Source organism: Trachurus trachurus, assembly GCF_905171665.1.
Source record: "Trachurus trachurus genome assembly, chromosome: 7".
Taxonomy (NCBI): domain Eukaryota; kingdom Metazoa; phylum Chordata; class Actinopteri; order Carangiformes; family Carangidae; genus Trachurus; species Trachurus trachurus.
This window is the reverse complement of record NC_139901.1, coordinates 23,231,697-23,247,818: the sequence shown is the minus strand read 5'-3', so window position 1 is coordinate 23,247,818 and position 16,122 is coordinate 23,231,697. Positions and strand designations below refer to the sequence as shown.

The following is a 16,122-nucleotide window of genomic DNA, read 5'->3' as shown; positions in this document are numbered from 1 at the left end:
TTTCCGGTTGTTAACCATGGCAAACTGTCGCAGTAACAATCGCAAAAGTCAACCACAGTCATTAAAAACATAGTAGCTGTCATTTTTACCTGTTCGTTCGTTCAATAGTTGCACAGTTTCTTTGTATAGTTGGCAGTCATCGGACTCTCGGTTGCTTCAGTTTTTGCCTCTGTAAGCTCTCCTGAGACCTACGTTAACGTCGTTACCATAGAAACAGTAAACATGAGGACACACCACTGTGTAGTTTCTGTCCAAAACAGAATCAGTCTTTTAAAATCAAACAATAACAAAATAGTAATAATTCAGTAATTGTTGTGAAATCAAAACCAACAAAGGTCTGAAATGTTGATATATCCAGAAAATATATAACAGAAAATGAATACACAAGCAGCGAAAGGAGGCAGACCTCAAGTTGTATTTTATTTTATATAAAACCAAGTCCAGTTGCATTCGATTTAAATTTCCTTGAGATAACTATGACCTGGACAAATGAGAATATTCACAGGCTTTTTTGAATCATCTCCTACTGTAGTATGGAGGCCTACGTGTAGAGGGCAGTGCTGTGCAGCTAGTGCGTAGTTTATAGTCCCGGAAATGCGCAGAGGAAGGAGAAGAAGAAGAGGCAAAAGAGGCTCCCTCCGCTAGCTAGCTAGCTACTGCTGGGAAGTAGCGACCAATTTTTCAGGTATTGTGAAAGAAAATCACCATTATGTTGGTACGTGGCTGTAGATGGATGTCAACATAGAGTAATTAAACGAAACCGCACTCGTTCTGGACGTGTGTGTTCGATAAAAATGCTCAGAAAGGCGGAAGTTGTCTTTGTTTTCATTCGTGTTGACGAAATTTCAGGCTTCAATGTTGTTTTTCTCATCGAAGGCCCCCAATGTTGTGACTTGAGAATTTCCGGTGCCGCGTTGCTGTCAAACTGAATAACAACTTATTAAAACAGTTATAACCTTTTCTGATTCTGTTGTCGTGAGTTCTGCTATTTTGTTAACCGACAAAATAACCCATTATTTACCCCTGTAGGATATTATCATAATGAGTTATGCAGAGAAGCCGGAGGATATAACAAGAGAAGAGTGGATGGATAAACTCAACAATGTCCACATCCAGAGAGCCGATATGAACCGGCTCATTATGAACTATTTGGTCACAGGTAAAGGATCTTTGTTTCGTCACGTTAAGATAGAAAGTTGTGTGTAAATATCAATTATGTGTGACGTTTTATCGCGGTTTCTGTTCAATAGAGGGCTTCAAAGAGGCAGCAGAGAAGTTCAGGATGGAGTCCGGAATAGAGCCAAGCGTGGATTTGGATTCCCTAGATGAAAGAATTAAAATCAGGGAGATGATCTTGAAGGGACAAATCCAGGATGCCATTGCACTGATCAACAGTCTGCACCCTGAACTGCTGGATACCAACCGTTACCTCTACTTCCACCTACAGGTAAAGTCAAACCTACAGCAGACACCCCAGTTTATTTTTCAAATGTCATTTTACCACTGTTGTGTGTGTCTCTGCAGCAGCAGCATCTGATCGAGTTGATTCGTTTGAGGGAGACTGAGGCTGCCCTGGAATTTGCCCAGTCTCAGTTAGCTGAACAGGGGGAAGAGAGCCGCGAATGTCTGACCGAGATGGAGAGGACCCTGGCCCTGCTGGCATTTGATAACCCAGAGGAGTCTCCTTTCGGAGACCTGCTCAATATGATGCAGAGACAGAAGGTAGAGTCAAAGCACATTTCTTATTATACTATTATAATACTATTTCTTATTATAGAATATGTCCACATCTCACATTGAACAGATTAGTTTATAGTTATTGATGACATTTTCTTTTTCTTTCCAATGGTTAAACAGGTACATATGAAGTCCATGATTAATTCTTTGCCCTTTTTTAAACTGGACTAATTTTACCATTTTACATGTCACAGGGAGTACTTCTCAGCCTGTGAAAACAACTGTTTTTGGTCTTCCACTGCTCTGAAGGGATCTTAGTGTCATCTGATAAAAAAAAAAACCCTGATGATGTCAACAAGGTTATCTCAGATTGGGCTTGAAGCTGTCAGTGTTTGACAGATCACTTAGGTTATGATTTGGGCTTTGGAGTTTGAACGATGTGTTAGCAGACTGGAGGGGTCAGTAGAAAGAGGTTGATTGTGTTTTATTCTGGGGGGTTGAAGGCTCCACTGTTCATGACCTCTGTGGATGACTCAGGATGCCTCAGCCTGTGCTCTTTTTTATCCCTCGCTGCTGGCAACAGTGGTGGCCAGATTGAAGCATTATGTTTTTGGGTTCTATGTCCATCCGTCGCATCATCCTGACCACATTATCACTTGAGGAAATGTCTTCCGTTTTGGTAGATTGTATAGATGTATATGACAATAAACTAAACTAGATATGGTCACTGTGACTTAGGATAAACTGATTAGTTGATGGTCAAAGTTTGAGGTCACAGTGACCTCATGTTCTTATGAGCTCTGATATATTCAGTGGCATGCATGTAACCAGAAACAAGCTGCAACTTATGGGGTTGGATTTGTCTCAATACTGTTTTTGTGAACAGATTCATCAAGTGTTAATAAGTACTATTGAAATAGTCAAAATAGGGCTGGTGGAGTCATATAACCAAAGGTGGTGGTACTTGATGCTTATAACTGTCTCTTTTGCATTCCCCAGCCTAACTAATGTGCAACATCTTCCACTGTTAATGACAGTATACAAAGCAATGACATGTATATGCCTCTGTCTTTCAGGTGTGGAGTGAAGTGAATCAGTGTGTGTTAGATTATGAAAACAGAGAGTCAACACCCAAACTGGCCAAGCTCCTGAAACTACTGCTGTGGGCTCAAAATGAACTTGACCAAAAGAAAGTGAAGTATCCCAAAATGACAGACCTCAGCAAAGGAACCATTGAAGACCCAAAATAAGGACCCACGATGACAACATAACACAGCATTATAAAATGGACACATTTCCTTTATCTATTTATATCCCAACAAAATGACTCATGTAGAGTACAACCTTTTCTTTTTGTAAGGGTTGCTTTTTGATACTTCAGTAAAGTAGAATGTGCAAACTGGATTGATGGCATCTTAAAATGACCTCACACTTTAAATAACATGCATACCATTATTTTACTTGGTATTATAATTTACATATTTGTTTATGTAAAGTTTGTATTTTCAGTTACACTAGTTTTTCTGTCTGTTGGCAGGGAAAGTTGTTGGCATAGGACGATGTGAATAAAGCCTAAATTAGGCTGTCACTTTCTGTGAGACCACTTAGAAGGGGTTTGATGTTCAGGGAAAATGGTTGTGGTTGGAGTGTGCACTGCCTCATATGAACATACTTTTTCCTTACAAAACATACACATTTCAGCTCATAGCCTCCTAGATAGTACTCTATGTAACGGCAATAGCCAAAACAAGATACTTATAATATTTCAAAATACTGTGACTTTGAAAGTTAAATTCTACTTAAGAATCATATTGCATTACTGCTTAAAACATTACAGAAGTTCAACAACAAAGAATTAACTTTCAACAATACATCACGGTAGCTATGAACATGTAGGAGAGGACAAGTTTCTGGGAGTGTGATAAACTTAACAGTGGACTGTGCAAGCTGAATGGCAGCCACAGTTTAATATTGTAATAGGTATCAATAACAAACAATACAATAATAAAAGATGTGAATGGATACATCTATGTCCACAGATACTTCTACGGACGGGATAATTTACATGTATGGAATAAGTAGCTCTTTTGCTAAATTTGATGTGCTTTTTTTTTTTTGCTGGTATATTATTTTGCAATAAAAGTGAATTTTTAAACTGGGCAAGTCATAAAGGACTTTAGCGATGTGTTTTCAATTCTGCAAATTTCAAGGTGGTGCAGTAGCAAAGGTGGAAAGTACTGCTGAGAGTAACGTTGCCGAACTTGCTGACAATTTTGAAGAACCTTTATTTGACCCAAGTGTTTCCTTTTTATGGTACTTTTGTGTGGTAGATTTCTGCTTCACTATGTATTGGTGAAAAATATTGTACTTTAAACTCCATCGAACTCCACTATTAGACATCTGGCAGTTTAAGGTTTTACCAAAAGAATCTGATCAATTACCAATGTTTGAATTTGGGTGGCAAAAGTCAAAGTAACTGTGACCTCACAAAATAAACAAAAACAACTGATACATTATCAGTGTGTTAGTGATGAGTATCTGCAGATATTGCAGTATTTGCAGATAAAGATAATTTTAAGGACTTAAAATGCAGGTGGGGAGTTCCACTGTGCATTATATTTTGTAAGGTTGTCAAATGTCATTTAAAAACTCTTATGAAAGAATTTATGAAAATATAGAGGACACAATTTTCTTTAGAGAGTAGGATCCTATGAGAGACAATCATAGAATAACTTATTCACAAAAGCGCAATAAAATGCCATCCTTAAAAAAGTAAGATTCAATGTCCCTCAAAAAGCCAAACTGTCCTAGTGTCTCTACAGATGGGATTGGTGGTTTGTAGTACTAAACCTCATGTTTAGAGTAATTTTATTTTCAAGGTCATTAGGCCTTAAAATGGATAAAATACCAATGAGTTATTCCTAAAGTATTTACTCCTGCAGCTGAAAACAAACCATAATATTCTCACAGTATCATACATTCTTAAGTCTCTGTATGCTTGCTCTTCTGTGGTCTGACCACAAGTTTTCAGTGTGGTGGTGTAGCTACACATGCTCTGAACAAAATCAACTTTACTACTGTGTACACATACAGACAGACAGATAGATAGACAGATGTAGCTTCAGTTTCACACTGAAACATGCCAGATGATGTGAGCTAGAACATCTATACTGCACTTATAAGTTATAACTGTAGTTATAGTAGAAAATGTGACATGATGACTACAAATCTGCTCAGGGTAGCAGGTCTGTTCTACTTCGACTCTTCAGCTTTGCTTTAGCTACATTTGTTTGTCAGTTTATTTCCCCTGCCTCTTACTATTTCAACTATTTAACTGTTAGGAATTTCAAAATGTGCAGCCTTTTTTCCCACCCAAACATATTTACTGCTTTTAGGCCTATTGGCCATAGCTTGAGCCTTTAATTTCAGCATTGCTTCAGCCTTCAGCATTCATTCACATGCATTTTTCTTTAGGAAATGCATTTTCTAGTTTACACTGTGGTGCAATTTTAACTTAAGGACATGGGTACCTCTTCCACCACCACCACGCACTGTAAAAGTTATGTTGAATGCAGAGTATTATATAACGATCGGCTGCTAACTTTAACAACCAGGGGCAGACGGACCATAGGCACTGCGCATATCTCTGCCCCGCAGCAGCAGCAGAAGCAGCAGCAGCTCCTCAGCACGACCACCATCACGTCTCCATCCGGCAAGGACAGGTCAGTGAGGACAGTGCTCACATCCCCAGTGGTGCTGCTGCTGCTGGGATGCTCCGGTAGAGACGCCAGCCACCGGGTCTCTGGTACTTTCTCTGTATTGCACCGTCATGGTCGGAGACAGAGAGGGTGGGGGGGGGGGACCCGCAGCCAGAGGAGTCTCTTTGACGTGTTGTGTGATAATGTAATGGCTGAAACGGCTGAGTAGGCAGCTGAGGACAGGTTTAGAAAAAGAAGAAGAAAGAAAAAAAAAGACCAAATCACTTCCTGATGAACCCTACCGATGAGAAGAAGAACTGCGTGGCTGCTGCTGCTGGCCGGAGGAGGCTGGGGAGAAAAACTGACACGTGGATTACTCCTCCTTAGGGCATCAGGAAAAACAGTCTCCCTCCTCCGATAGAGCAGTTCCGCCACACTGTCGCCTGTTGTTGCCGTCAGTCCGGGTCTTGCAGGTTATGGATTTAAAAGACGAAGATCCGTGATATAGGCTATATTGCGCAAATACTTCTACAAGAAGGCTCGTCTTTTTTTTTTTTTTTTTTCTATACGCTTACTTTCCTCACTGGCTGACTGACTGACGACCGACCGACCGGGGTGGTGGAGGGAGGGAGATTGAGAGTAAAATAGCCGAAGCGGTTTGAAGGAAGCTGCCGTAACCTCGCGTTGAATGGCAGTTATTCAAAAATATGGCAAGAACTATAGTCCAGATTTGGTCTGTCACAAGGAAAACCATCCGTCTGACAAGATCGGAGCCCCTGGATGTCACAAGAAGTGGCCCGAACACAACACCAACTGGCCAAGGTAATATCTTTTTCAGCCTCCTCCAAGGAGACAGTTTGTCGTGTTTACACATGTCTCAGCAACTAAACAGACACACAAACCTCCTTGAGGAGCTCCTAAAATGTGAATCTAAATCAGCATAGGTACTTTTAAGTAACTCTTTGCCCCGATATAACACCAGAGATCCTAGTCTACCAGGAAGAGAGAGAGAGACAGAGGCTGTTTGTTGCTGAAGTAGTGAAATGACACGTAGCCTATCTGTGGCGTTTCATGGTTCAAACCTGAAGATGTAGTTTTAGTATCACGTGAAGAAGGATGCAAGTCATAAGCCTACTTCCATTATGAAAAATTACTTATCATGAAATGTTGTATTATTATGTTTAAGTTTATGTTTATCAGTTTTTTGTTTGTTTGTCAGTTGTTTTTTTTGTTTTGTTTTTTTTGGGGGGGGGCATTGCTGGCATTTCCCAAAGAGTTAAAACTGTATTAGAAGCCTTTTTATCCAATAATAAATGGTGGGCAACCAAACCAGGCAAGTAGTTCCCTCCCCCAGTTACATAAGCTATCCCCTATGAACTTTTTTAAGTCCAAAGTTTGTCCGTTCATGTTGCATTTGCTCAACCAAACTCAAATACTCCATCCTCCTGTGCAGGCCAGTGGCGAGGGTCTGGACGGTGGTGCTGCTGCTCGGGACATGCCTCCTCTACTGTGCCCGTGTGGCGATGCCCATCTGCGCCGTCAGCATGGCAGAGCAGTTCAGCTGGACCAAGAGAGAGTCCGGCATGGTGCTGGGCAGCTTTTTCTGGGGCTACTGCTTCACCCAAGTGTTCGGAGGCTACGTCAGCGACCGGTGAGAAATGTTTGTTATGTTGAGAGTGTGCACTGAATTCTTTCTTTTGTCTGCACAGATGTCAGCTGTGATTATGAATGTTGACAAGTGACATTGGTTTTCAACTGGAACCTGTTTCAGCTTCTTGCTCATCAAGTGTCATTTGCATGAGAGCAGTATTGGCAATGACACCAGCGGCCCAGTTGTTTGGTGTTTTTTTTTTTGTGTGTGTCTTTTTTGGGTGACGCTGGACAGATAATGGATGGCAGTGAATAAATGCTCTCTCTGTGCTAACTCTTCTAGGAACACAGTGCCTCAAAGAGATAGGCTGACAGATGTAGATAGCATTTTCACAGGAGGTACAAGTCATCCATGATATCAAAGTTGAGCCTCTCAAAGCTAATGCAGTCTGTCTGTGTTCTGTGCCTGCAGGGTGGGAGGTGAGAAAGTCCTCCTCCTGTCTGCAGCAGCCTGGGGTTCGATGACAGCCTTCACCCCCATCCTGGCCCACTTGTGCTCCCAGCCAATCTTCTCAATGACACTGGCCCGCTTCCTTATGGGCCTGTTGCAAGGTGAGATGGGTAGGCTAGTGTGCAAGATTGATCTCAGTTCGAGATAAGGTCGGTGCTGAAACATAATTTCTTTTCCACAGACACCTTTTACAATGTGTGCAAGGGCAAACGTGTTCAACTTATTGGAAAGGTGTTGTTTCAGTTTGCCCATGCTTCGTAGTTTCTCACCTTCAGTAGACACTTGTCAGTTGTCAAATAAACAAAAGAAGTGTTTTTACACTTACTATTTAGCAGGACACGCATTCTCACCACAAAATTAGTGAGATGCAGTGTCATTTCCCACATAGCTGGTTTTACTATCTCTGCTGGGTAATTAGATTCAGACACACAGCATGAAAGCACAATGACATGTTAAAATCTTAGTCAGTAATGTATTTTTTGATCTTTTACACTTACGTAAATGTCTCTTTATTTGATTCTTTATTCTGTGTTCTCTCATGAAATCCTTTTTCTTTAAAGCCCTTTAAGAAGCTTAAAGTGACATTTTTTCATATATTCACTGGAAAAGACACCCAATTAAAACTGGAAACACCGTCATATCATTGAACCTTTTCATACTTGAAGTGTGTTAACAGCAGGGAATTAAAGATTCTGCTCGCTTTAATCCGCAGTTCAGTTTTTATGTGTTGTCGCACAGGCCTTTGTGTCACTGTTTGGACTGCATAATGAAGAACATCTTTAATTTGCATGTTATCTAAAGAGGAAACTAATGACCGCAGCCTTTTATGGAGCAACCATATGTTTATAGACCTCATGAATTATAACATTGTAACATCTGTCTTTGCCTGAGATCACAGATGAATGGTGAGGTTGAAGGCTGGGTGATTGAGTGTCTTTGTTGCCTTTATTTTTGGAAGCAAGTTCTTTGTTTATTACAAAAACTGCTGCTATTTCTGATTTACAAATAATTCAGCATCTTTTTAATAATTTGCCATGTTATTCATATTCCTCAAAAAACTCCACAGTTTCTCCTGAAATGTTTTTTATGTTTTGTATGACGAGATTAAGAAAGATCACACTCTTACTGCCACTGTAGTTCTTTTTGTGACACTTGCTGATTGTTGTTTCTTCTTCTTCCCGGTCTTAGGAGTTCATTACCCTTCTCTTGCGAGTCTCTGCTCTCAAAAAGTGGTCGAAAGTGAGAGAGGCTTCCTCATGAGCACCGTGGGTAGTGGCTCCTACCTGGGGTGAGTCAAGCATTGTGTAATGAATAGGGAATTGTGGGAATGCGATGTGTTCCTCACTAGAAATTCACTGTTATGCCCCCCAAATCACTTTTAATGCCATTTTATATTTGGAAATGTAAATTTTATATCAGTATACAGATGTTTAGATGTTTTTATTACACTTAGACTTGTTTATTTTATACACTTCAATGTCATGTATGTATCTCATCAGGTACTTACTTACCCATACTGAAACATCATGTGTGACCTCTCATGTCTTTATTCCAGTACTCTGGTTATTGGAGGGGCTGGCTCCCTTATGTTGGACCTTTATGGCTGGGAGAGTGTTTTCTATGTCTCTGGTCTCCTCTCAGTCCTGTGGGCCTACTGCATGTGGAAATATCTACTCAAAGGAGAAGGCAAGGGAGTTTTTAACCGTGATGACGGTATCTGCTGTGTCCCAGCATGCCTCTGTCTTGTAACTGCTTATTTGTATAATTGGAGTCAGTGTCCTCTCTTGTATGCCCACGTGCCTGTGTTCATCTGTTTTTGCAGGTCCTATCATCACCCTCGAGTCCCTGGGAAGTGGCGGGCCCCAATCCAAACTATCCAAGAGACACTGGTTACGGCTCTTCAAACAGCCTGCAGTCTGGTGAGATAACAATAAAGGAAGTATGTGGGTGTGTGTCCTTTTACAAGCTCCTGTGTGTGTATGTGTACATTGTGTTGTGCACCCGGTCTATGTGTGTGTGTGTGTGTGTGTGTGTGTGTGTGTCTGTGTGTCTGTGTGTCTGTGTTTCTTATTCCGTGTAGCTCCCTTTTCCATGTTTGTTTGATTTCATATACAGAACTCGAGTCTGGAAGTTGCACCATAATCCTGTGGCTGTATTAGAGCTACACCCAAACTCAGAAAATCCACTTCACTGTGCGTATTTTTCATCTGTAGAAATATGAGTTGGCAGCAGATAGAGAAAATCGTAAATTTAACAGAATAATTTAGGAGGAAGAATGTAGAAATGTGCAAAAACATATGAGTCATGATGGATCATAATTTACAATGGGGTTTCCAGCTGTTTCTGCGAACTCAGATCCCGTTTTTATATGTGCCAGATTCACGAGCAGAAGATCTCTCTGGTTGCCTCAGATGTCTGATAATGTCTCTGGTATTGAGTTCTTCCATGTCCTTCCAGTGTCTCCCTATGGCCCTAGATATTTATATACTATAATGCAACTGATATGCTCCATTTTCTGTGACAGGAAGAACCTCTGTGGTTTTATTTGATGTGTCTGATCCACCCTGAGAATAACAGATCAGAAGGTAGTTTGATGGGTGTGGGATTAACATATTCCCAATCCCTTCATGCTTTCTGCCACAAGCTACTTGCTTTAACACCAATATGAACGGGAAAGGAGAACAATAGATGTCAAACAACCTGAACAGGAACAAGTTTCTGATAAATTAGTGACACAGCCCTGAAACAAATACAATGATTTCCTTGTTAATAATTAACCTTTGGTATGTGCAGTTGCAATGCATTTATTTTGACTCTCTTTTGTCATCCTCTGACCAGTGCTGTGATCGTTACACACCTTTGTACAGCGAGTACCTTCTTCACCCTTTTGTCCTGGCTGCCAACTTTCTTTAAAGACACTTTCCCTGATGCCAAGGTAAATATGCCACCATTTCCCCTCTTAAATGATCCTCATGATTACAAGGTGAGGTCTAAACCAAGAAAGACTACACCCTTGAATCACAAGACAGACATCAAGATAGGCATACATGGCAGCATACATGATCAGAGTGCATGTCTTTTATTAAAAACAATGAAAGACTTATCATATACAAGACATGTTATGCACGTGACATATAAATGTGAAAAGAGAACAGCGTTAAAAAATAATAGTTTAAGATTAAAAAAAAAAAGTTCTTCACAGTTTTCAGGACGTGTTGAAAAAAGCTGTAGCATGGTAAAATTAGCTAGTTTGTGCTATACTCAAAGTACAGAACACAAAGAAAAAACTATAGCATGCTAACATTTACTTATTAGTACCAAACACAAAGTAAAGGCCACATTAAAAGTTATAGCATGCTAATAAATTTGCCAAATATCGCTAAACACAAAGCACAGAACACAAAGAAAAAAGAGCATGCTAACCCTTGCTAATTAGCGCTGAACATAACACAATGGAAAAAGCTATGGTATGCTAACTTTTGCTAATTAGTGCCTACCAGCTCTTTTACAGGTCATAAGCCACAGTACTGGAAAATCAAATAAGTGACCTGATGTGGTGCTAAAAGAAAAGTTATGATACATCTTTAGTAAACAATGATGTTGTTTTGACCGCATGGTGGCATTTGTTGAAAAGTGATGATGACTGACAAAATGACAGAACATTCAAAGTTCCCTGCTGTTTTTTTTGGTCAAGGTCATTCACACATAAAATAATGTATCGTCCCTCCAGGGTTGGGTGTTCAATGTCATTCCTTGGTTGGTGGCCATACCCTCATCCCTCTTCAGTGGCTGCCTGTCTGACCACCTCATCAGTCAAGGTACAGCAGAGGAACTGATATCTAATACCGAGTCATTTGTAGTTTGTGTGATAATTTGATAACTATGTGCCTGGATTTCTGTCTTGATCTCTACAGGTTGTGATACAGCCTCAGTGAGGAAATTGATGCAGGTATAATATTTAACACTTACCATGTTATTATTCTGTGCATCTGTTACCCGTGTAGTCTCATTGTATGGATTTTCTTCCACTCACACGCAGTGTATAAACGTCCTCTTGACTCTTGTACATAATGAATTCTATAAGTTTTTGATTTATGTGTTTTTGTGTGCATTCATCCTTCTGTTAGTTTTTCTCCATGGGTGTGTCCAGTGTTTTTACCCTTCTTCTATGTGGCAATCCCACCTTCCCCTGGGCTGTAGCATTTGTGTCTGCCACCATGGGCCTCACCACCTTCAGCCACAGGTACTGGCACCCACAATGTCCTCACACTTAATGTCTGGCCCTGAAACAAAACACTGTTTCTTTCTTTCTTTTTTTTAGATTTAAATGTGGTGTTCCCCAATGATCAGTTTATGAGTGTTGTGTTTTGTTTTGGTGTTCTGTATGCTCCTTCTTGCTGATACATTTGAAGCCATTACATTCATTTCCATTTCTATGCTGGCAGCCTCACATAGCATTGTGCAGCTTTGCTTCAACCAAAAAAAAGATTTATGAGGCATAAATATGTACTTACATTCTTAATATGGCAAAACATTTCCCGAAAACAGTTTGCACGTATCATTTCAACACTGCGTAAATGTCCTGCAGAATTAGAGTTTGATTGCGTACAAAGAAAGGGTGGGTATATGTCTGTGGTTGTGGTGCTATTTAGATGGAACGAAGGACTGGGAACAAATTACCACAAGTATGAGAAAAAACAAGCTTGTGTTTTTGTACCCTCTATATGACCTTTCACTTTGTGGTGTCTTTCTTATCTTGTGCCCCTTTCTTGTAAACAATAACCAGTGATTTTATATATATATATATTATATTTATAATTTTCATATATTTTAGAGTTTTTTTCATATTTTCCCCCATGTGTATTTTTATTCCGTATTGAAATACATGTCATGTTCTTATATGTCTATATTAACAATAGTCGGCCTCTTAGATGGCTTCATGATGTCATTGTACAGTGCAGTTAGTAGTGTTATGGTATTATTTAATTAGTTATTAAGTTTTATTTGAATTAGTGAATATTTATCACTTATATGTTTAATTGTGTGGTGTAAAAACACTTCATAAAACTTGTTACCATGTTGTATCTTCTCCTCCTGAGAAAGAAAATATTTATGAATATAGAAGGAATGATCGCAGGCGGGGAACAAATTATGAATTGATGATCAGTGTCCCTGTCCACAGACATTAATGTTCTCTTCTGATGTGCTTGTAATCTGTTTATTAGCGTCATTTTCCCATCTGATTACTGGCTTCATTTTGATGCAATTCATGATACAGTCAGTCAGTTTATCAGCCTTAAAGATAACAAGGTTTATGACATTTATTTTACAGCGGGGTGTCAGTAAATGTTCAAGATCTTGCTCCTTCCTGTGCTGGAGCATTATTTGGTAAGTTTCCAACATTGCGGAAAACTTTTTATTAAATTTTCATGAAACCATTTATCGCTGACCTAACGGATATATTTTTTAAGCCACTGGTGCAAAATTAATTAAGTATTCAATTTTACATGTGTTGTATCTGCTTTTCTTTTTTTTCAGGTGTTATGAATACGTGCGGTGCTTTCTCAGGTGAGACTTTGAGAACAAACATCTATGATGAATCTTTCACCCGCTGCTGCTAAATTATTGTCTTTGCCTTTAACGATCTATCAAGTGAAATAATTCATTCACGGCCCTAAATTCAAACTTTTAGCCGGTGCTTCTCCTGTCAGTCATGATGGCTCCTGCATGCGATGCATATTTCATCAAGGGAGCATGATTGAGTTTGTGTCAGATGAATAATACAGCGAGCAGAGGATGACAGTTAGTGGTCCTGTGAGGGAGGTGGAGTGGACTGTGACACCTTTGTGGAAAACCATCTTAACCACCACATGGAAACTAGTGTGTGCTGTTTTTATGATGATGTGCTACTAATGGTTAATGTGTGTGTTTCTGTGTGTCACAGGGGTCCTAATGGTATATTTCTCGGGGTATCTCATCGAGGCCACAGGTTCGTGGACGTCTGTGTTTGCCCTCATCACCACAGTCAACCTGCTGGGCCTCTGCACCTTCCTGGCATTCGCTGAGGCCCGTCGAGTCGACATTGATTCTAGTAAGTTGCGCCACCACAACATCCACATCTAAGTCATTAGACACCAGAGGGACCACAGCGCTATTCCCAAGGAAGAGGGGGGACCTTGGGGTAACCAACAGCTGGGACATTATCCACTTTGGAGGACTGGCCAAAGGATAGCAAGCAGCATAAGGATAAAAAACCTGCGTATGACATTTGGGGAACTTTTTTTTTTTTTTTTGGCTCTACGTCTGGTTGAGGAAGTACTGCAACTGTCACTGAAAAGCACACAGCAGAGTCTGCACAATGTTACTGAAAACAATCTCAGAGTTGATTCCTACAAAAACACAGCTGTGTGGATGCTTTGTGAGTTCAGGGAGGAAGACTACAGGACCCCCCGGTTACTGAGCATCTGTATGTGCTTGTTACAGAACGTGTTACTGAGGTTGCAGAGATAGTCATCCAAAAAAGCAGTAGCTCACTTTTTGTGTGTGTGTGTGTGTGTGTGTGCATGCGTGTGGATGGATCTGTGAGAGTGATGGATGTGTTAGTCTCAGGAGCTCTCTGACAGCTGTGACAGACCAAGGTGGTGTGTTCTTACCCTGCGGGAATGGGGGAGGCGGTGTTTTTGACGCAGGGAGAGTCCTTTTAGAGTCTTTTATTACTGTGCCCCACTCACCCATCTCTGAGAGAACTGTCTGAGTGACACCTCATTACTCCGCCACTAATTACTTGGCAGGCGCTCTAATGTCCTGTACGATATACCTTCCACGGCCCCCATCTCCATGGTTACAAGCTCATCTTATCGTTACAGTTCAGAGAGGGTCATGGAAAGCTTTATGGCGTCAAGACTTTGAATTAGTACATTCTCCCCAGATTGTTTCCTTGAATAATATGTTTGGAGTCAGAAGACCAAAGGTTATTGATTGTTTTAATTTCATTTCTATGTGAATGCATGTGATAGAAATACCTCACTTAATTATTTTGTGTACTTATTATATATATTTATATGGCTCTTGATTTCTTTTGTCCATTTAATTTTTTGAGAGAAAGAAATATATATTCAGTTAGGTAATTTAAAAATTAAATATATCAGGTAAGATGATGGATAATCATTGTAAGTTTTCAAATGCCTGATGCGGTATGGAAAAGCCCAGTAGTTATCCTCACATTTACTCCTTTATCAGCTCTTCCCAGACTTAAGGAGACCTGTGCACTTGTCCATCATTGTTACCTCGTCTTTTGACAGGAAGTGATGTCAGTATGTGGGAAGGAGCTCGTTAGTAGAGGAGGGGTCTTATTCATCTGTCATGGCGGTGTGAGACAAAGTATCCTCACACTTTGTCTCATTAAGGCAACTTTAAATATCTTAGTCTCCGTGTTACACATGGACATGGTGAGAGGGTTCAGTTCAGTGGAGGAACTGGAGAACAGTGTAATGTTATAATTGCAAAGTCTGTAGCAACTGATAGTCAGAATTGTCTGTAGCATTGAGCTTCAGCGTTCACATTTTTTGCAATTTCTGTTTTACATTTGAAATATTTGAACGTCCAATCTAGATGCTTACTTGACATGCCTACCTTAAATCTATGCATTTATTATTTTGTGCCTAATTTAAGCAATGAGAGAACTACATAGATGCGTTCATTGTGTCTACGCAGTGTCTTTTATCATTGCACATTTCTAATATTTGCCTTGTTTGTAGGAGTTGCTTTTGTGTCACTTGTCATTGTTACTTACATACAAAGGCACATAGGCTAATGTATTCTTGGATGTCTTCTACAGGCATGTATGGCAGAACATTTACTTTCTAAAATGCCTCTTTTGTTTCTTTTAGTGTCATGATCAAAAGTTACAAAAATATGGGAACAGGGAATTAACTTAACTAGAGAACATAAATATCTGATGTCCTTAATATGTGATATTCATGACATTTTGAAATTGTATATATACTTTTTGGTGACTTTAAAGTTTGTTGTTTTTACATAAGACAGCTTTACAAAATAATCAAATCATACAAAATAGCATTTAATTTTCCAGGGGGCAATGCCACACATCCCTGAGATATTTAACCCTCCTTAGCAGATGTGTGTTATTTAGAGCTACATTCATTGCTCATCCCTTTTCTCTCTTGCTGTGTTTATGTCTGGTAAAATGCAAACATTATCACAAGAAGTCGCTGGAGTTTCTGTTCACCAACATATCTCACTGTAGGTTCCTGAAAGCCTTCTGATAAATAAGATTTTAATAATGTGTAAGATATGTATGATACAAAGAAAAATGTTATTGCAAGAAAAATGCAGTATTCTAATGCTTTTAAGATATGTTGTATTTAAAAGCATCTATTAACTTTGAATAAAAATATATTTTGTCAGCATTGGTGAGTGCTTTTTGGATATGCTGCACCGTCTTCATGTATTTCCTCTGTCCCGCCACAGAGAGGCAGCACAGTCTCAGTAATGAGGAGAGCATGTGGAGACTTCCAGCCTCCAAACACTTTAGGAACATTTTTTGTCTGTGGACCATGAGGCCTTGTCTTACCATCTCTTTAAAAGTTTTCAATGAGATCACTTTTATTTATTTATAGCAAATAT

At 39.8% G+C, this 16,122-nt stretch overlaps 2 protein-coding genes across 2 annotated transcripts; both read left to right on the top strand.

The window, feature by feature from the left end:
* Positions 1-603: 603 nt before the first annotated feature.
* LOC310989280 (glucose-induced degradation protein 8-B homolog) lies at positions 604-3,836 on the top strand. Its single transcript, XM_083976291.1, has 5 exons — positions 604-685; positions 1,030-1,159; positions 1,251-1,447; positions 1,525-1,722; positions 2,754-3,836. The coding sequence occupies exons 2-5, from the start codon at positions 1,042-1,044 to the stop codon at positions 2,925-2,927; spliced, it is 687 nt and encodes a 228-aa protein (XP_083832417.1). The 5' UTR covers positions 604-685; positions 1,030-1,041; the 3' UTR covers positions 2,928-3,836.
* A 1,811-nt stretch (positions 3,837-5,647) lies between these two features.
* Positions 5,648-15,855, top strand: LOC310989278 (voltage-gated purine nucleotide uniporter SLC17A9-like). Its single transcript, XM_083976289.1, has 13 exons — positions 5,648-6,197; positions 6,829-7,026; positions 7,438-7,577; positions 8,665-8,764; positions 9,032-9,162; positions 9,299-9,395; positions 10,315-10,411; positions 11,207-11,294; positions 11,391-11,425; positions 11,604-11,719; positions 12,809-12,864; positions 13,015-13,044; positions 13,421-15,855. Exons 1-13 carry the CDS (start codon positions 6,064-6,066, stop codon positions 13,597-13,599), a joined length of 1,401 nt encoding a protein of 466 aa, XP_083832415.1. The 5' UTR covers positions 5,648-6,063; the 3' UTR covers positions 13,600-15,855.
* Positions 15,856-16,122: the final 267 nt, after the last annotated feature.